This window comes from Serinus canaria, chromosome 1 (assembly GCF_022539315.1).
Source record: "Serinus canaria isolate serCan28SL12 chromosome 1, serCan2020, whole genome shotgun sequence".
In the NCBI taxonomy this organism is placed as follows: domain Eukaryota; kingdom Metazoa; phylum Chordata; class Aves; order Passeriformes; family Fringillidae; genus Serinus; species Serinus canaria.
The window spans coordinates 47,298,221-47,319,964 of record NC_066313.1 but is presented as its reverse complement, the minus strand read 5'-3'; the positions used below and the strand labels follow the sequence as shown (position 1 = coordinate 47,319,964).

At 37.7% G+C, this 21,744-nt stretch overlaps 1 protein-coding gene across 6 annotated transcripts in view; it reads right to left on the bottom strand.

The window, feature by feature from the left end:
• Positions 1–21,744, bottom strand: part of FRY (FRY microtubule binding protein) — a 224,273-nt gene that overhangs the window by 106,822 nt on the left and 95,707 nt on the right. For all 6 annotated transcript variants that reach the window (XM_050978471.1, XM_050978466.1, XM_050978479.1 and 3 more), the window contains one exon: positions 6,561–6,614. In XM_050978471.1, the coding sequence (XP_050834428.1) occupies positions 6,561–6,614 (54 nt within the window). The remainder of the gene's footprint in view (positions 1–6,560; positions 6,615–21,744) is intronic.

Genomic DNA, 21,744 nt, shown 5'->3' with positions numbered 1-21,744 from the left:
GCACTACATGCTAAACACACTGATTATGTAATTAACTGTCAGGTTTATCCACCTGCTTAAACTTAAACCAGCGTGTTTCAATGCTTGTGGAAAAACAATAGAGTTTATTGTTTCATGTAACACCAAACTTGTGTGAGTGCTCTGACTAAGACCAGAACAAAACTGGCACAGCAAGCATTCCCAAACATTACTATAGCCTTAATTGAGAACTTTTGTGGATGATACTTAGTCTAGACGAGTAACTCTGAATCTCTTTTGTAGTTTTTCAGCCTCAGGATTTAACTAATTCACAGTGACATTGTGAATTAAAGTCAGTGAGACACTTTGAGGATGAAGTATTATTATTCAGGTATTATGGCCCAAAATTAAACATGCTGCATTAGAAAGATATAACAACTGCCCCTGCTAAATTAAAAGTTTCCATGAAAGTAATATTTTTGGAAAGCTTTCAATCTAGTCTGCAATAGATTTTATTACCTGAAATATGAAACAAGTTGCTGTGGAAGACATCACGAACCAGCTGCTTGCAGCAGTGACAGGAGGCCTTTCATAAAGAATTACTATAGGACTTCAAGCTTAATTATGCCAAAGCCTTCTAGTGTTAAGCCTTCAGATAAATACTCAGAAAAAATCAGTCACCTCGCGTTGGGACAAACTACACACTACTGACTCACTTCTCTACTGTTTTTACAAAACTTTTAATGAAGTTAGCACAACACTGTTTGTTAATGATGAAATACAATGAGAATGAGTTTCCTGGGGAAGACTAGAAAAGAACCATAGAATCACAGAATGGTTTGGGCTGGAAGGGACCTCAAAGGTCATCTAGTTCCAACCTCCATAACATTGGTTGGGACACCTTCCACTAGACCAGGCTGATCAAAGCCTTAACCAATCTGGCTTTGAACACTTCCAGGGATGGGGCATCTACAGCTTCTCTGGACAACCTGCTTCAGCCTCACAGTAAAAAATATCCTCCTTCTAGTTAGTCAAAAATTACCCTCTTTTACCTTAGAACCCTTAGCCTTTATCCTATGTCCACAGCCCTATTAAAAAGTCTGTCCTCAAATAGGCCTAATATCTTTTCAGAAATCGCAGTAGCCAACTATAAATGAAAAGTTGTTTCAATCAGACCTCCCTGCATGTTCACTGACATACTTATCACAGCTGATCTCCAAATGCCACCTAAACAATTTCACCAGAAAAAGTCAAAGTGATTCCTGTTAAATCCTCTCATGCCATACTTTCTCTGCTGAATTTACAGTGTCTGTCTTCATTTGGGATAAAAGGTCAATATAGCTTTATATTTTTTCCTTCTCTTTTTTTTTTTTTTTTTTTTTAAATCTTTCTGTCATTGCACTTTTAAGACAGGAAGGAAGGGTGGACTGGGAAAAGACCTGGCTCTCAGGGAACAGGAAGGGAGGGAAGTCTAGCCAGCATGCCGGTTACTCAACCCTTTCATTTACTGGAAGTAAGTCCAGGAGTGAGATGAATTCTAGCTCTGTGCTGCTCCTGAAAGGGAGTGCACAGATGTACAAATATGTCCTTGTTGGACAAATGATCATATTCTTCCATCATAAATGAACTACCTACTGTATAGCTTAAGGATAAGAAAGCTGCACAAGTAGGGAGCTGTTTGAAACCTGTGTTCACAGAGCATTAAATATACTTTATGTAAATGCTTCATATTTATTTTGGATTAAAATGCAAGAGTAAATTTAATGAAATTCTGCTCAGACAGCTCACTACAATTTATATACTTTCATAAAAGTCTTGATATATTATCAAAATTCAAATACACGAAAGGTTTCCACTAACAGCAAATTTATATGATTACTTTTTTTATTTCACTAATGAATTTATATGTGCTTTAACACCAAATATATTCAAAACTGCTCCCAATTTCCAGCAGCATCATTAATTTTTTGGCATTCATTTTCTATACCACATATATCAATATATATGTTGAATGGGCATTTTATTGCCATATTAATAAAGCAGAATTGCAGTACTTCATTTTTTCACAGTTTTAGTTTATTTCTTGTGACTGTTTTTTGCAGAGTGTCTGCATATTTTATCTTCAAATTGTTGTGCAGATTCTAAATAATGGACAAGGATAAGTAAGGTTTTACACTTTCTATCAATGCTGCTGAGTGCATTTGTGATTGTGGAGATCTTTTATTCACATCTTTGTTCTCAGCTTTTTTTTGAACCATGCTATGAAGTTTTAGCCTTGAAATGGTTAAAAACTGATAACTATTCAAGTTGAACTCACACGTTTTCATTAATGGCCTTGGCTTTGTAAGGCAAAAAACAAGAAAGAAGGACTTTTTAGTATCATAATTTTATGGATGGGTAATTTCAGCTAGCATGCTTCTACACTACCAAAGTTTATAGCTATTTTTTTGCCAGCATAACAGTTTACTTGAAAACCCATTTACTTTTAGTGGACAGCAACTTCAGTTCTGAAGGTGTTACCTTCAATTTTGCCTTCGGATGTACTTCTTTGCACACTGCTTGAAACCAAATCTCTGACCAGGAGCCAAAGGTTATTTTATGATCCCATGACTACCATTTCTTATACTTTCTCTACCCTGTGCCTTTTTCTGGTGATGGAGGACAACGTGTAAAACTCAGGGAAAGGGAAAAAAGCAAAAGCAGCCAACTGCAGTGCTGCTGCAATGACAATGATATCAGTATTCACTAACTACATCTAAAAATACTATTGGATAAGAATCATTATCAGCACATCATTAAGCATGTTTAGGCTGCTATGAAAAAGGACACTTTATCATAGTATGCTGCTTAGTGCCTTATTTATTTATTGTATTTGCCACTTTTTTTATTATTGTTATTATTTATTTTAGTTTCCTTTCTTTATCATGGCTGATTTTTTTTGTTTCCTCTCCTAAAAGTATATAATCTTTTATATGTTTTTGCTTTCCAATCTGTAGTCTCCAACGAAGTGCACTTCAAAGTGCACACAAAACTGTAACAAGAATAAGCTTTTGTGCAGTCTATCCCAAAACTTCTTCAACAGGCTCCTCTGACAGATAGCTTCATATGAAAACTAAGCCTTCCTGTTAAATTTTCACTTTCATGACATTCATTTTGTGTTTTTATATGGAAAGCAGTCTGCAGCTCAGTCCAAGATTACACAGTGCCCTTCTTCTGCCTCCAGTGTTGTCAGTTCATGGAACATTTATACACCGTAGTAAGAACAAACGATACATTAGTAGAGGCTGAGAAAAGAGTAATAAAAATGTTTCCTTAGGTGAGGATCACCCGCTTTGAGAATTATGGGTTTTTGCTAGCTTTTGATCTTTTCATGTACTGCAACTTTATGGTTTCCTGTAATAGGAAGTTTAAGTCATAGTTCACTAGTACAATGTTTAATAACATCTCTGTAACTGGGAACACAGAGCATGCTGATGCTGGAGCTGTAAATGCTCTTTGCCAATAGGCAGCTAGAGTTGTCTGACCAAGGACTTTCAAAGCATGATTTTAAATATACTATGAAAATATTTAAAACCATATGAAAAAAACCCCTACAAAATCTGTATATATTTTCTTTATACACATGCACACCTAGAAAGGAAAACACAGCCAGCGTAAGGAATGCAGTTTGTTGGCCAACAGTGAGGCATTCGGCAAGTTGGGATAAGTATCATCACTTCAGACATTGCTCAAGATCCCATTATTTTTTTGAGGAGGGTGATGCAATTGGCAGCCAGACAGGAGACACTGACTACACCTATGTGGAGAGACACAGCCCTGGCCCAGTCAGGTTTCCAGATGTTGGATCCATCACAACCAGTGTTCCTAAAATGGGGTCTAAGAGTGGGCAGGAAAAAAATGCTGGTTCTCAGGGAGACAGAGACAGAACTATCCAGGGGAAGAAAGCAGTGCTTTCATGTCACCGACATGTTTTATGAAAAATCCTTTCCTTAGGATTTTTCCCTTCTGAGAAGCTGAGAGGCCTCAGGAACAAACTGTAAACAATTCTTATCTGCTGCTGTGGAATGCAACAGGGCGAATCTGTGATTGGTCTCATCTGGTTGTTTCCAATTAAGGGCCAATCACAGATCACATGCCCAGACTGTCTCGGTCAGAGAGAGCCTTTGCTATTCATTCCTTTTCTATTCTTAGCTTAGCCTTGTAGTGAAATCCTTTCTTCTATCCTTTTAGTATAGTTTTAATATATTATCTATCATAAAATAATAAATCAAGCTTTCTGATACATGGAGTCAACTTTCTCGTCTCTTCCCTCATCCTGGGACCCTTGTGTGGACAATACTACACTTTCATAGCCATCTCAAATGGTTTGGGGACTTCAGTGTTAAACTTGATGCTGCTTACTTTGGGTAGCCAAAGTGCCATTCTGCTCATTGTTAAGTTATTTTTTGGGCTTTTTTTCCCACACCTCTGAAGCTGGCTTGCAAAAAAGCAAGTTTTAAATCAGGACATGCCTTATTTTTGTTGTTTTTTAATTTACCCTTAGAAGACTGAGCTCAGACATTTTAAAGTAACTAGTGACCTACTCACTTCAGCATTACTTATCAATTTCACTTAAATTGAATAGAGATAATTTTGATCATGTCAAAAGAAATAAAATTGGATTTATTTGACGGTCTGTCACTTAAATGTCCTAAAACTGAAAGTAAAAATTATCAGACACCCCCTTGAAGAAGTTTGTTCATAGTTATTGTCCCTCTTTTCCCTCTTCATTTTGTAGTAAAAATATCAGAAATGTCATGGCTGGCTTTTTTTTTTTTTTTTTTTTTTTTTGCTAGATGACTGGGTTTCAAAAATAAACACCAAAGCTTTCTGCACCCTAACTGGAAAAGGGAAGTAAGGGATTACCAACCTGGTCTTCCCTCATCCCATAAATGCTTTACATACTTGAGTTAACTTCAAAAATAAAACGTGAGTGGTTTCACTAAAAAGCACATGCCTTCTTACTTGGGTTGTGGTACTACATCATACCAAGATCTTCCGAGCTTCCCAGGCAGACCACACCTTCATTTTATTATCCATACTTTCATGACAACTTTATAATACTGACACATTATCATTTGAAAACCAGCTTATAATGCAATGTACTCACATAATCTAGTGAGTGAAACATACCAGGTAAAAAAAGACTTTTTGCTCTGTCTTCCTGTCTCTACTCTAGCTCAGTTCTACCAAATCTGTATTGTGCACTACAAGATTTTAAATGCAAACTCTCTGAATACAATTAAAACCATTCTGTGATCGTATGCATTTAGCTGAACTAAAGTAATTTTAGTAAGTATGAACCTTGTTCTTGAAAATGGGCTTGTAAGCCAGGTTCAGGTCCCATCTGCTGATCACAGGCCTGCATCAATCACACGAGCACCAGAACATCTCAAAATGAAAATGCTATTTAAATAGAAAACAACGTGAAAGCTGAAAAGGGAAACATTGCCAACAACCTGGCCTGAGGCTTAAAAATTCTGAAAATTTCAGCTGAAATAGTTTGTTTTAAAAATTTCAAGCACCTGAAAGCAGGTTTTCTGACAAGACATCTAAGTCAATCTCACCACTGTATTTTTCTACCAACTCTGCACATAGGTAGGACTTCAGATATATGGATAGAAAGACATATAAATGTCTTTATATATAATAAAATTCACCCTGGTGTTTGATCTGCATCTGGTTTTTTTTTTTTCCTCCCTGCATTCTGAGTAAATTACTACAGCAGTAAATGCACAGTTGTTTCACTCTAGGAAGCTTTTGCTGCTCCCATTAAATGATGTTGACTTAATTACTCAATTTTCTGTCTATTTACCAATTACTAGAAGAAGCATAAGTCTTCCAATTCTTTCTTTTAAAGGGCCAAAATTTCCTAAACCATAAATATTTAATCAAATCATGGCCACCCATTATGAGTTTGTTTAATGCACTGCAGGAACAGTATCACAAGGTTTGCATCAATTTGTTTTACTTTCCCATTTGAGTGTAACATTCTTCTCAGAAGAAGGAAAATAATATGTATGTAAAATTAATCCTGACAGTTGAACTTATACTCAATTTTAAACACAGCCAAGTTGGCTCAGCCTATCTGAAGGGCAACACACACATAAGTCATGCTGAGTCACAGCGACAGAGGCAAACCAGACTGATGAGACTGATGGCAAAAACCATCATTCTATAGGCCCTCATATTAACTATAAAAGGAACCTCATAAAAGAAAGATTGGGAGCCACACACCTGTTTCAAAAACCACATGATTTGAAAAGATACAAATTTTGCTTCAAGATCCCCAGGGGAAACAGACCAGAAACAATGCATGTGCCTAATACACCTACAAAAGGAACAAGTTCTATGGCAGAAAAATTCTGACCTTGGAAACAGAGGAAAAATTCTTCCAATTTATATCCAAGAATGGTTAGGCAAGCATTTATCATTTATCTACCCAAAGAACATCAAGAAATTTTACTTTTGCTGTATGCAACAGTAAAAGGATTCCAGAATGCCTTCCAATCTACTCCTTTTTTAGCCTAGGAATGGAAATAATGTAATTTCAAGTGTCTTACTTGATCAAACTGGGGATCTTCTCCTCGTTGCAGAGATTTGGTCAGTGGCTTCTCCTGAAAGAAAATATATTAAATATGCATTACTTAAGCTCAATACTATCATATTCTACTATTTTTTTTTCTGCTAGATCTTTTACTCACATTATGTGCCTCCTGTTCTGATCCTGGAGATACCAGGACAACTGCTGCATATGCAAAGGAGGCTTCTGCACATGCATCAGCCAATACTGACAGACTGTCTTGAGTGATTTGAGTGTCTTTTCATGAAAGAGAAGGGTTGGCCATTCATTACATCTGAGTTTGTGCTCACACCAATGATAAATTCTTACAACATCCTAAAAAGCACCTAGTGTTTCCTCAAATACATAACCAAGGGGCTCTATTTAGGAGAAAAGGAGACTCAGAGGTGACCTTATCCCTCTCCACAACTTCCTGAAAGGTGGTTGTAGTCAGGTGGGGGTTGGGTCTCTTTCAGCAGGCAGCAACAGAACCAGAGGACACCATCTCAAGCTGTGCCAAGGGAAATACAGGCTGCATATTAGGAAAAAGTTTTTAATGGAAAGATGATAAAGTACTGGAATGGTCTGCCCGGGGAGGTGGTGGAGTCACCATCCCTGGATGTGTTTAAAATAAGACTGGATGTGGCACTCAGTGCCATAGCTCAGTTGAGGTGTTAGGGCATGGGTTGGACTTGATGATCTTGAAGATCCTTCCAACCTTGTGATTCTGTGATTCTGTTACATGATGTCCCTTCTTGTTATAAAACTACCAGGCAATACAAACATAACCATAGATATAATGCATCATGCAGGGCATACTGAAAGAAAGGTGGTCTTAGAAGAATCAAAGACCATAGAGTTTATTTTTAAGACAATTGTGGGGAAAATTATCACTAAAAGAATTAAAAAAGGTATTTTCAGAATGGAAGCAAATTTTCAGGTTATATTCTCAGAGTAACTGGGAAAGCCAAGGAGAACTGTCCAACTCAGAGGAACCATGTGTGAACACCCATTCATCTGCATGGCTTCTTTGTCAAGCAGGCTGAACTACTGAGACATGGAGAAGTGCACAGGCCAATATTCTAGATGCATGCAGCAGTACACAAAACATGAATCTCCTACGCCACAATGAAAACAAACAACACATGAGGGCAGATGACATTCTGAAAAACACATCACTTGTCACCATCACAATTCTGCTGTGAATTACACTACTGTTTCTGGTGTCTGCAATGTGCCAGTGCCTTATTCTTCTATAAATCATGACTCTTTCTTCCCCTACAGCTGCAAGACTGGGGCTCTCCCACCAGCTCAGAATGAGATTTTGTGTTCAGCTTTCAACAAACTATTACACTCATCAGCATCTGTTAATGTAGTAGGCAAAATACCATGCCTGCCAGGGGATAACAGATATAAAATAAAGAAATCTGTAAAGCTGATGAGATAAGGAAATGGAGAGACTTGAGCTGGACCAAAGATTTCTATTATTTCATGTTTCTTTCAGAAGCAAATGTTGCCTGGTATAATCTGCTGACTGGTTTTGAAATTAATTATGCTGATCCACTTGTAATGCCAGCTGGCAAGGAGGCCAACTGTGGGGTGACTGCAGTATCCCCTGACTACCTAGCAAATACAAAAATCAACAAAATGTTTTCTACTGAGTCACTGATTTACCCAGAACAGCCACCAATATCTTTCATTGTTTTCTCCAATATCTAAAAGGAATCCACCAGGTTACATTATGGGCACAAGAGATATTAATTACAACTTTATGACAGATTATTGGTGATGAACATCTGCATAAAAAACTTTATAACCCTGAGAAAAATCACCCCACCACAATTCTCCTCCTCAATCAGTAAGTTGGTTCTACCCTGCCTAGTTGTGTCTCACAGGAGGACAACGCTTCTTTTGTCTATTGCTTTTCACTGAAAAGGACAACAGATAAACTTTCAAAAGTAGTGCTCAACTTATTTGAAAGGAAATGGATTCTTGTTTTCATGGGTGATGGACAAATCAACATACTAAGAATTAACTGCTGTTTAGGAAAAGAAAATCAACACCCCCTTTTTTTATCTCTTTAATCAAGAAATTTATGATCCTGTTCAGAAGACTTGTGTTACCATAGATAAACATCTATTTCAACAGAAAGGGCTTCAGCATTCAGAAGCTTTGTGTTTCCATGACCAACACTGCAGTACTTGGCTTTCAGAGAGCAGTTTCAGGCAGAAATTAGGTGTGGGATTCCTCATCACGTGCTGTCTCTAAGGGGGACACAATTAAACAAGACAAACCGTGCTCTGGGAATCTGAGATAGGAATTGCAATCCTGAAAATGTCCTCATCACCTGTAACCTATCTGGGGAAGCACATACACCTCTCAGATACTTCATCTTCTGATGATGACATTCCCCAGGGGATGCAGCCCTGAGTTAAAGAAGATGCCTCCATTTGACAAAGCAATACAAGCCATCATGTGCCCTCCTACAGGTGCTACACCAGGGCTTCCCCAGCCACAGTGCACTGACCTAAAGGAACCATTCACAGGCCATGCAGCAGCCTTGGTGGCAGCAGAAGGCAGCTGGGATGGAGAACTGCCAAAATCCAGGAAGGCTTCTGCTGCCATAACTTCTCAAGATCTCTGGTTTAGGGCTTCTGTTGAGGCCTTCTTCCTCCCTTCATCCCATCCTGCACCTACTGCTGTTCCTGCTGCTTACACTCTTGCCAGGCAGCAGCTGCTGCTGCAGCCGTCTCTGCCTCTTCATCATGCTCCCGTTGGGGATGCTGCTGCTGCTGCTTCTCCCTTGACTCCTTCCTAGGACAGTTCTGCCACTGGTGCTACCTGCAGCCACTGCAGGACCCCATGGAGACAAAAGTCTTACACATATCCTCCCACTCCTGAGAATGGGGTGCCCACACCAGAGCCACCCATTGTATCCCTGCAGTGACTGCCAACAGCCATATAAGATTGTACGTGGGGTTTGGGGGTTTGAGACCATTCAGCACAGAAGTTATTACTTCTTAAATGCTGAGTGCTGAACAGATAAAGAACTGAATAAAGATGAAGGGCCAGATAGAAATGTGCTTGGGGTTTTGTTGTTTAAGCACTCCTAAAATATAAAAGCATGAATACATTAATGATAAGAGTAACAACTGACCGTGTCAGGGAGACATTACTGAGTAAATTCAAAGGGCAGTCACTTATATGCAGGTACTTCAAGTACCTGCAATTTTTCTTTATGCAATAGATAATTTATTTTCATCTACTGTAAACAACTTGCCTATTCTATTTGCTTAGTTCCAATATCCTTACAAATCTCACAATTTCATTTCATGCAGTATTTTCAGCAGTGTTGCTATGGCAGATACTACATAAAAGACATTTATACTCATGGTAGGTGTCTTGACTGCAAACCACAGGTTCAGGACTTGCAAAGAAAGGTTAAAATGAGTAATAATATGAAACTGTCTCTAGGCAATAGATTCCATAGTATTCTATTTAACCTGGAGATACACTTAATTAGTTTTCATAAAATCCTAAAACTGTTTTCTAGCCTCGTGGTACAATTTTACTTCAATTTATTTTCTTGCCCACCCAACTCAGGAATGGCAAAGAGGCCTTTTTAAAATATAAGTTGACTTATCTGAGTCTCTGTTGATGTACTACATTCTACAAAAATGTCTTCCAAATCTTAGATGAACAGTTTGGCTGAATTTGGAGCCAAAGCCTACAACAACAGAATATGAATAAGGAATTAAATTAATTTTGAATAATATCAATAGCTTGTTGAACTGTCAAAAAATGTTAGAAACTATTGAGAATCTATTCTTCTAAAATTAACATTTCAATTTTTAATCACTAAACTAAACATCCTTATTTCTTGTTTGAAGTGCTGCCTTCAATTCTGTACTCTGTATTTGTTCATGCTGATAACTCCCATGATATAAACATGTTAGAGCTAAATAGAAAAGGAATTTAATATTTGAAACCATTGTTTCTCAATAAAAAAATCTAAATGTTTTGTGTCACTAGTGCCTACAAAACAAAATGCTCAACTAAAACTTAATTTCCTTCCTCTCTCTCATTGCTTTTGGGAAAACACAAATAGAATATAATAATACAGAATATCTTAACTATGCAATGGAAAATGTATATTTTATCATATTTGTGTGCATCATCTAAATATAATATTTATAAATTACCTAAAAGACAACATATTATTCAAACCCTCTATTCACACGGGCACTCAAAAACATTTCTCCAAAGACTGTCAGTGACTTTTAATGGTTAATATATTAAGGCTTTTTCAGGGCTGCTACACAAATATAATTGGGTATATTTACACAGGAATAGCCACCTGTTGCAGAACTGAGTGTTCAGGGAAACATAAAAACAAAAGGATGTTGTAGTGCCTATTAGGCTTCACTATGTCACCATGTTATAATGACATATAATGCCCCTTAAAGCTATTTCTAATCTCAGCAACCATCAGGCCTGTTTTTCCTACTGAACTGTGACAGGCTACTGTGTTACTGATTGAGATAAAACCCTTTTTTTTCCCTCCTAAAACCATGGTGAAAGGATATTTTTACACAAATTTTAACTTTTGCATTGCACACTAAAAAGCAGCCAGACATCCTCTACTGAGAGCTCTGCTGGGGTGGAAGACACACCGAACAGAAAGAAGAACAGACCTTTTCACAGAAAATGGAGCAGACATAGAGCACATTCAACTACTACAGCTACAATATATGGAAGATACATGTAAGCACAATCTTAAGAGCCCAAAAATCCCCAAAAGTGATTCTGTCTTCTTATGATGAATCAGCCCATTGGCCCCCTCTCCCCCAGATGAACATCTCTGTCTTATTCACCTTCCAGCAGGAAAGAGAATTGCTGTTTGTAGGAAAAGGTCTGCTCTCAAACGTGTCAACTTTTTTTTTTTTGCCTTGATTATTTCATACATACAAAACCAGGAGAAGGTATCACTGTCAGGCCTGGTCTCATGTGATGGGCAACCCATGTCCTCCACTCCATCTGTGTGCTCTGGCCTTCTCCTTCCCAGAATGGATCTGTGCTGATCCTGCACTGAGCAGCTCCATTGAGCTGAACTTGGGAGCATTTACTTCTGCTTGGCCCTTTCAAAATTGGATATGGAACAGTCTTTGGTCACACACAAAAAACTCTTGTACACAAAATAGCTCTGAACTTCTCAGGAAGTGATTTTTTTCACTTATATACCTTTTTAAATTCCCACCACCACCTCAAAGAGTTTAATTAATTTATACCTAAGCAATTAAGAGAGCCAAGCTTTTTGACTGAAAAGGATAATCTGTTTACTCTGATAGCCTCCCAACTGTCTCCCACCTGCAAGTTCAATGAAACAGGCAAATTAGTGTCCTGTTTTCATTAACCATTCTTTGCAAGTCAGCAGGTCCTCATGCATAAACATATAAACTGCCTCTTCAGTGGATGACAACAGAATCTTTGACTTCTCTTAGCATCAATTAGCTGTTAGACACTTTTAAGAAACTGTGTCAGAGACCACGGTACAGAGAGAGTAAAATAAAGGAGATTTCCCTCATTAACCTTTCAAATTCTAAGCATCCAGCAACTGGAAATTCTAAAGGCAAACATAATAAAGAAGATACAATAGTACAGCTTCAAAGAAACATCACAACAGCATAAGACAAAATTACAGATACACAAAATGTTAACAAAAACTGTGACAGACTTCATTTAACTGTTGAAAATTGAGTAAAAAAAGCTAAATAAATACTAATTGTGCATGATACTTCATATGGAAGTGGAAATAAGCATATTTCAAGTGGCCATGGAATATATGTAAAAATGTGCTACATCTCAAAAACCGCCATTATTTAACAAGCTCAAGTCAAAAACCTAACTTGTCATTACAGTTAATGCACTAAAATAATGAAAGGTGCATCTTTAAAAGACCAGCTCAGTATTACTGAGTCTATTCTTTCTTCATGCAATTGTTTTGTAACAGCTCTTCTGTTTTGTTCATGTGGAAAAGAATGTGCCTTTACTGCTGAATATAAAAATTCAGGAAAACATCAGTTCAGCTTCAAATACAGGTTCTCACTCCCTGGCTTTGACTCTTTGGCATTGTTCTGATTCAATGACAGACTATGTCAGCACATCAGCTATTGAAGGCTAATTTCTGTCTGATTACCACATTCTCTGCAAAAGGCATCTTTTACCTAGACTGTCTACCAAGAAAACTAAAACGTGGACACATAAATTTTGGTCATGTGAATGAAGTAACTGATAACTTACTTCAGTAAGTCTGAAGTAACTGATAGGTCAGAAAAAAATACAGGCCAAAAAAAAAAAAAAAAATTGATTTTCAGAAGTGATACTCTACAGAAGTAAATTTCAAGCACCCTGAAGAAAGAAGCAAACCCACTGAACTAGAGATTGCTATTTGATGCAAAGTATGAAAATTAGCACTGCTGCTTTCCCAAGATAACACAGAACGTAAAAAAAATAAAAACCAACTCCCACCAAACAAAACCGATTTTCTTTCACTAGTCTTTAGCAAGCAACTCAAGAACTCTGAACAATACAAAAATTCCAAGATATTCCCTCAACTCAGTGTGGACAATAAACAGTGGCAAACTTTAAACACAAGTGAAATGCTGTTAGAAATATACAGGTAACAGCAAAAAACCCCCCAGAAAATGAAATTAAACCAAACCAAACTAAGCCAAAAAACCCCCAAACAAACAAAACAAAATAAAACAGCCCTAAAAAAGAACAACCCAAAAAAAAAAAAAAAAAAAAAAAACCAAAAAAAACCACAACAAATCCAAACAACAAACCTACTACTCCCAGCATTTCTATTTTTCATTGCAAAGTAAGATGCTTTATTGTACGAAGGAAGTGAAACATTTCTTTTACTACAATATTTTAATCCCCCAAAAAGCTGATAACTACTAGTGGACCAGCTCTGAAAGATATATTTTAAAGACATGCCTTTGTGAAACCTTAAATAAATATTTCAAATTCATGCTTTTGTGAAACCTGTACTAAAGATAACTTTACTGAGATTTGAGGTACATTCGAGCACAAGTGAGAAAGGAAATTTTCATGGCTTTGTTTGCAGAGCTCCTTTTAACAGGAAAGCTTTTTCAAAATTGTAACTTAATGAACACATCAGAATCCTCTGTGTATCAGGATCCTACTGGTTAGCATTGTAACACTGTACCTGGTTACTCTGACTTTATTTATTGCAATACTACAGCGTACAGAAAGAGGAAGATTTTACAATGGGTAAGTATGATAATTTAAAAAGACCACCTGGAGTCAAAGTGTGGGCACTTCATGTTGACACCATAATTTCATAACAGCCTTGTGGGATTCCAACCTAAAAAGTTCCAATATAGCAAGATAAACTTTTGTTGATTGGAACCTAATTTATTAGGGTAGGGAATGCATAAGGCCTCAGTCAAGAGTGGTGTCATAGGATGCAGTATGAGAGTCCAAGATCTGTATGAGCCTGTTAGACTGGAATAAGCATGCTGCTCTAAGAAAAAGTTTGATAAGTGATTTCCATGTAACAATAAGAACTATAATGATGATGGAGATTGAAATTTCCAAGTCTATGTTAAGACCTTTCCATGAAACTGCTATTTGAGATATTGTTTCAGCTGCTTATCAAGGTTTATTAAGGGTTTTCAGCTATGTGACCTGGCCCCTGACAGGGAGGGGGCAGGGCTGTGGGAGCAGGAGACTGTTGTGGCTGCTGTGACAGGGACTAATGGCTCCAAAACCTGGGAATGGGTCCTGGCCTGTGGGCAGGTGTGGGAGAGACTCAGAGGAGGCCATTAAGGCTTATCAGTGCCCTTAGGGCCCTGACCACTGGTCACCCACTCAGAATAATGTGACCTAATTTAATAAAGCCTATAGGAAGCCCTTATCAGTTGATTTGAATAAATTTAGGTTTGTAATTGCAGGGCTGCTCCAAGCACAGCAGGCATCTCTGCAAACAGGAACCACATTCTCTCAAGACCCAGAGAGCCAGGGGTAATAAAGGACAGCAAATGACCCTGGCCATGGTCTGCTGTCTGATTTCCACTACTGCTTTAACATCAGGTGGATACTTATTGTCACCAACTGTGCACCTGTTTTCACAGAACAGAAAAAGAGATGAGGAAAGTGTATTTCTGAAGTGAACTTGAGAACTACTGCCAGTAGTTTTCTTTGAAATTCTGTTACTTGGACCTTTCTTGGCTATGTATTTATTTCAAAGGCTGTAACTGTACCATATGAGAGGTGTCCCAAGATTATTTGATCTGAAGCCTTTCCCTACTGGTTACTGGTAGTGATTTGACAGACCTTCAAGGAGGATGCCAGATGCCCTTGCAGAGCTAATGTAGCCTTCACTGTTCTTTTGCTACAAGCATGTTGGCCATAAAAGCTGTAGATTCCACATGTGTTGCATGCTCAGCTAGTGAAACAAGACCTTATTGGGTGAATCTCCAATTTGGGGAGGTAGCTACGTGAAGTATTTCAAGTTTTCTCATATTTGTCATGCCACCAGATATGCAGGGTCAAATATGGCATAATTCAAGCTGTCTGATGTGTAAAGCATGCCATGCCAGATTCAGGCCCAGAAAAGAGCACACAAATTAAGCACTACCTCATTGACTTCAAATGTCACTCTGAAAGCATGCAAAGGATGAAGCTGTTGTGAAGCTATGGGAAGATACCCCCTTAGTGAACTGCTGCTTATCTGCCAACAATGCCACCAAAATGTACATTTGATTGCCTTCTGTCCTTCATGATGGCAGACTTCAGTGATAAGATTGGCCTGAAATGACTGCAGTAGGACTTCCATTTTCTGGGAGTGGTAATAGCCAATATCCTTAAATGACACAAAATGTGATTAAGGGCATGTGGTAGGTTCTCTGCTATATTTGCAAGCATTGGCCAACATGTGATGCGGTATGACAGCCTCAGTGACCTTGGATTGAGTCTGTCTTGCAATGTTAAATTCTCGTAGTGATTTGAACCATTGCATGCACTGACTATCCTCCAATGCAGTAATGCATCCTCCAACACTGTATCCATGCAGTAATGAGGCCGAAGGACAGCGAGCATCCTGCAGAGTCCTGCCACTGGAATGAGCTCTGCTCATGTCCCAAGCAGCATTCTGCACACACACCCAGCCTTGGAAACTCTGAGAGCACTGAGAAAGTGCCCATTGACACCACCTGACTCTGAAACCTGAGTGTTCTATGGACCTGTATCCAAGTGCAAATGACGATGCCAATGTCTATGCAAAAATGTGTCTGTTTCCTTCTTGACTTGCTAAATGGCATAAAGTTTGCCCCTCAGTCTCATATGGATGTTGGAATCAGACCATACTGGATGCTCTCTCTGTTCTCCTGCACTCCCCACGATTATTTCTGAAACCCTACATTTGTCTCTTCCTCTAGCTCTTTTTTCCCCAGCTGCATCCTTCATACTCTTTTCCCTCAACTTCTGTGTTTCAATACTGCAATATGTCCCCCTGAACTACACAGAAGATAGCTGATCTATGATCACTGCTTCAATCATGCAAACCTTTCCAGGTTTTTCTGGAAGATAATTGTGCTGAGGTTCAAGATTACCCACCCTAGCCCTTCTACAGGTCTCAGCCTGAGATACAGACTGAGATAACTGGAGGGAGATATTATATCTGAGGTGGTAAGAGGAAAGGGAAGTGAAGGATCTTTATGCCATTGGACTTGTCTTTGTTATATTTAATTGCTCTCCATGTTTTGTACAAAAGGCCAATCTTTCCCATGATTTTCTGCTTCGCATCCTTTGAGTTCCTGAGTAGAGCCTGCTTATTTCATGGAAGAGATTTCCCAGGCTTAGCTGCCTTTCCTTCTGCTAGAGAAAAGAGCACACTGATCTGGCACAGATTGGGCTTTTTTTATCACCAGTGGACTGGCCTATATTTGGAAAGCCAGTGAACTCCCAAGGAAAACTGATTAGTGAAGGAGGGAAGAGTGATGACTGAACCATTGTTCGGCTTAATTGATTTCTTGAAATGGAGCAGTTAGCTGCTGGAAAGTCTGAGTAAAAGGAAACAGAACTGAAGAGACAATCCACACAGAAATCAAACTCAGATTCATAGAATCATGGAGTGGTTTGGGTTGGAAGGACCTTAAAGATCATCAAATTCCAACCCTCCTGGCATGGGCAGGGACACCTTCCACTAGATCAGATTGCTCTGTTCTGGTCTTGAATACTTCCAGGGATTGGGCACGTAAAGCTTCTCTGGGCAATGAGAAGTCCTTAGGTATGGCTACAAGTTGAATAAAATCCTGAGACCAACTACAAGTCTAAAGAGTTGACCCAGGATCCAGTCAGTGACTTGCACGAAAGAAACTCTGCTGAGCTGACACCCTCTAGGAGGACTAGGAGACAGACCCTCTCCTGAGGGGAATGACTGTTCTCGGTCCTCCAGACTGTCCTACGACTGACTGACACAGATTTGCACATTCAGATTACACATCCACTGTAACAGATCCGTGGGGCTCCATGCATTGAAAAGATCATACATGTTCCGGTTACATATTGAGTACCTAAAGTAATATGCTGTGCAAATGCTTTCACTTTCTTATGAGGAGGTGAGAGAACAGTCCTCAGCACAGTTTAATAAAGGGAGGCAGAATTTCATATGGAAGCATCTTAAGTACTTCAGAGACAATTCTTGAAAGAATAATTAGGAATAATTATCCTTAATGAGCTACACATTATTTGTTGCAACTAGGTCTAAAGAAGCTACTATAATGATATTTATTTCTATAATTTAAATGCTAAATAAATAATACAGTAGAAATAAAGAATTGTGAGACATTAGATAATATGGTATTATAAATTATGACATCCTTAGAGCTGGCATTGACTGCCACATGCTTTACAATGTTCTGACTAGCACAAACACTTGTGGAATAAAAGAATTGGATTAATGATTAGTGGCATAATCCCTCAGTGACACAGAGGTGGATAGGGACAGATGACAATGGGAAGGCATCATGCTTGTAGCATTTATAGAGGAAAGACCCTAGATAGGTTTTGTATGAGAAAAGAGAACAAAATTTTCAATATATATTTGCATAAAGGTATTCAAATAAAGTTGTGCAATTGTCAATTTGTCTGGGCATACATATCCTGAGTGAATAGCTAGAACAGAGCAAGGCAGCTTGCCTTTCCTCTTTTCCAGGAAATTGCTTGTTCCTTACAGTAACTACTACAGGGGGCCAAAGTCCTTGTACATGCCAAACTATTAATGAGGACTTCAAATGTGAAATACGTGTAGCAGTAATATGTCTCATTACAGGTAACAACCAAGGAGTTGTCACCTGGTGTGATGCAGCTGGAGTTTTAGTCCATGCAAACCAGAAAATTCTGCATTACAGCAGTGGGATAAAACTGCTTGGTATTATCATAGCCTATATAAATCTTCCTAGCTATCACAGCCCAGTCCTTAGAAAACAAAAAAAAACTACTTCCTTTTCTCTCAAGTCTGTTCTTAGCATATTCTTCTCCTGCCACGAGAAAGTGAAGCCTAGACTGAAGCTAATCAGAAACAAGTCCCATTATACATATTGGTTGGTCAGTCTCTGCAATTTGCATTATTCTTTCGCTTTTTTCATAGTCCTCTGAACCGTCTTCTAGGTTATTATCACCAGCCCTGTCTTGAAATAGATCTCTATTTTAATGTCTTCAAGCTTCTAAGGAAATGGAAGTAATAAAGACACTAGTATCAACCACATCACTCCTTTCTGGTTTTTTTCCTAATGGTGAGATGAAACCTGCCTAAGTGACATGCAAATACATGAATATGCTTATAGTCCCCATCCTATAATGAGTAAATTCTGTTCTTGAGTTCTGTATTCAGAGAGATCCTGAATTTAGACAAGCTCAGTAAAAGAAGATGCTTGCAGGAGAAAAGCATAATGAAAGTTTACCAACAGCTAAATTAACCATTAACAACTGTCAATGCCTGTAGCTCCCTATGTTTTATCAGTGTCTACAGCTGTGTGTAAGTACTGCTGAAAGCAGTATTCAAAGATTAGCCTGCTCTGTATGCACAGGATGAATTATTACCCAAAGTGATAATCAACAGTCCTAAAAAAGGAAACTGGTTTTGGGGTTTTCTCCTTACAGAGCTATGATACATATTCTTTCATTTGAACTGGCAAGAATATTTCCCTGGCTTCCTCTTTCTAGCTTCATTTCAAGGACACCACTGCTTGAAAAAAATCAGCAGTAATAAAATATCAGAGTGTGTTTATAAGTGAAGCAATGTAGAGAAGATTTAAAATAAAAATTTATAAAAATTAAATAATAATTAAATCAGCTGTGAAAAAGGTCTGCAGAAGAAAATATTACTATTTGTTAAAAATAAGAACAATTACCTACAGAAAAGAACTAGGAAATTATTAAAGATTATCAGGAAAATATTATTTACATTTCATTTATGGGAATTTTCTTTTTTAAACTGGACATTCCATTTTAATCAAGTCTGATGTCAAATACTTTTAATTTGAAATAATATAACTTGACAATGCAGGTAGAGCAGTTAATCATTAAAAATTAGCAACATGTTTACGAACTTTTAATTACTGAATTGTTTTTTAATATATTAAAGATCCTAAAAAGGGGAAAACTTGACCTGAAATTTTAAATAAAATATTCTGCAGACAAAGTTAAAAAATGTCAAATCTGGAAACAAAAATTTTCCATTTTAACTCGTTAAAGACTTAGCAGTGGATAGCTGACATTATATTCATGTCTAGAAAATAGATTAACTGGGGAGTGTGTTTTTTAAGATGATCACTGCCAGAACCAGTAACCAAAATGTCAAATGATACTAGGGTGCCAGCAAGGGCAGCAGGATGAGTGGGTGACATTGCCCTCTGCTTTCTCTCCCACTGGAATATTGCTATCCCAGATGAGACCTCACGGGGCTGCAGGAAGGGGTGGGATTTGCTGTGCCTTTCACTGACGCCCTAGAAAATAGCAAAGTTTTCTAGTGCCCTTCTAGCATCTGCAACTCATGGTGTGACACAAACATGGTTTTCCAACACAGTTGTCAGAGCACTGCAATTTACACTTCAGCTCTGTGTGCACAACAAAACAAAGAGATTGATACATCACATGGGCATATGGAACCCAAAGAAACTGAGAGAAAAATTCAAAAAAACCAGTAATGATAATCAGAAAGTATAAACAGGCAGAATATGTGTATCAAAAGAATTATCCAGGTAAAAAAGGTATCAATAAATATTTAACTTAACCATAGTAACTTCAGAGCTTCAATGTGAGCTAGACTTGGCGATAAAAGATATGCAAAGGCAACAATATTATAAACAGATCATTTTATCTTCTCTAGAAGATATCCTAAGTATTCATCACTCATTACAAAAATTAAACTGTCATATCTTGTAATGACTTGGAGAAATCAAACTAGAAATAGCTCAGTGTTGAGCACTGTGCATGTTTGACTTCCTTTGAAGTACACTTGAGTTTAATTAGAACATAAACTTCAAAGAGTTCACCATCTGACTTCCTATTGTGAAAAAAGGCCAAAAGGTAGCTTTTCACCATCAATTTATAAACTTCGTCTCCCAAACCCCTGGGACCTCCTGGTCACAATTCTAATCAGTAGATTAAAATGTGGGAACAAAGCTGCTAAACATCCAGCAGCTACCTCACCAAAGGGTAGACTTATATTCTCAGTTGTTATTCAAGAATAATTTTTGACATTTTCCCTTGTCACTTCTTTCATTACAACCTAATTATTTCAAGATCATTTTGACTGAATGTCTACAGAATCCTGCTTACTCATTGGTCACAGCCAACCTCAAACAGCAGCATGCCATGGCTTTTAAATTTTATTAGTACTAATGAGATGTGAGTATGTAATTGAATTATTGTTAGTGTCTCATGGTCAGACCCCTGTAAAAAATACATTCTGAAAATCATGACAGGAAGGTGACATTCCAGTCTCTTTTAATATTTCTACATTCTACATTGAATTTACCAAATAAAATTCCTTTGAATAACCTCTAGAATAAGATCAACATTCAGATAATAATAGTTTCTCAAAGTGAAAAAAACAACATATTACCACACAGCAACTCAAAATCATCTTAACACAAGGCGAAATGGGAATAAATCCATGCCAGAAATCCTACATGAAAATGCAGAGGTTCATGTTTAAGAGTAACAAAGGTGCTGCAAGGAAATTATGTCCTAAGTACTGGTCTTGTTGCTGTTTTCCTGATCTTGTCAAGTAATTTTATACACATTTTGTTGTAAAATTTTAAAAATGTTCTCTGGGCATTACATGAAGACTGGGTGGTAATAAATAGCTGCTGGTATTTTATTTTTTAAAAGGACCTACATTACGACAGTCAGTTTATTCTACTTCTCGTGATTTGGAGGGAACACATCAAAGAAGAAAAAAAATTGATTTTTGTCATAATATTCTTTACTGTAAGCTTTTTTTGGTGTTATTTCCAAATTACATAAGGTAGCTCTGTCATCTTGCATCTAGCTAATGTTTCAGATGAAAGCCTGGTAAAACTTTCCAAACATCAAATGCGACTGAATCTAAATCAAAGCTAAACAGATGCCATCAGAATGAAGAAAAATTTAATTCTGCCCTTCAAAATATCCTGCAAATAGGGAGCTGAACTAAGTATTCTACATTGGACCTCATAACAAAAACATTCTAAGATTTTATTAAAATTCCCTTTTAGTACAGAAGTAGAGATTTCTGGTTATTTTTAGGTCTTGGAGTTTTTTTACCTCATCAGAACTAAATATAAGTTATAGAAATATTCTTCCTTAATCAAAATAGCAAGAATGTATATAAAATGTAATCTCAAGTTAAATGAGCAGAGTCCTGGAAGTTCAGTTACATAAGAAACTTGTAACAGACATACTTGCGTGTTAAATTTGCCTAAAAATACAAACAACAATGGCTCTCTCACTGGGCAAGACCTTCTAATGTAACTCCTTTCCCAAGTGCTGCACGCTTCTTCATATCTTGGAAAATAAGTGCTATAGTCCTCTGTTAGATTATGAAATCTACTACTGTCAGAACTAAAAGTGGTAGCCATTCTCATGTTCTAGCTGAAAACCTGTAATGTACA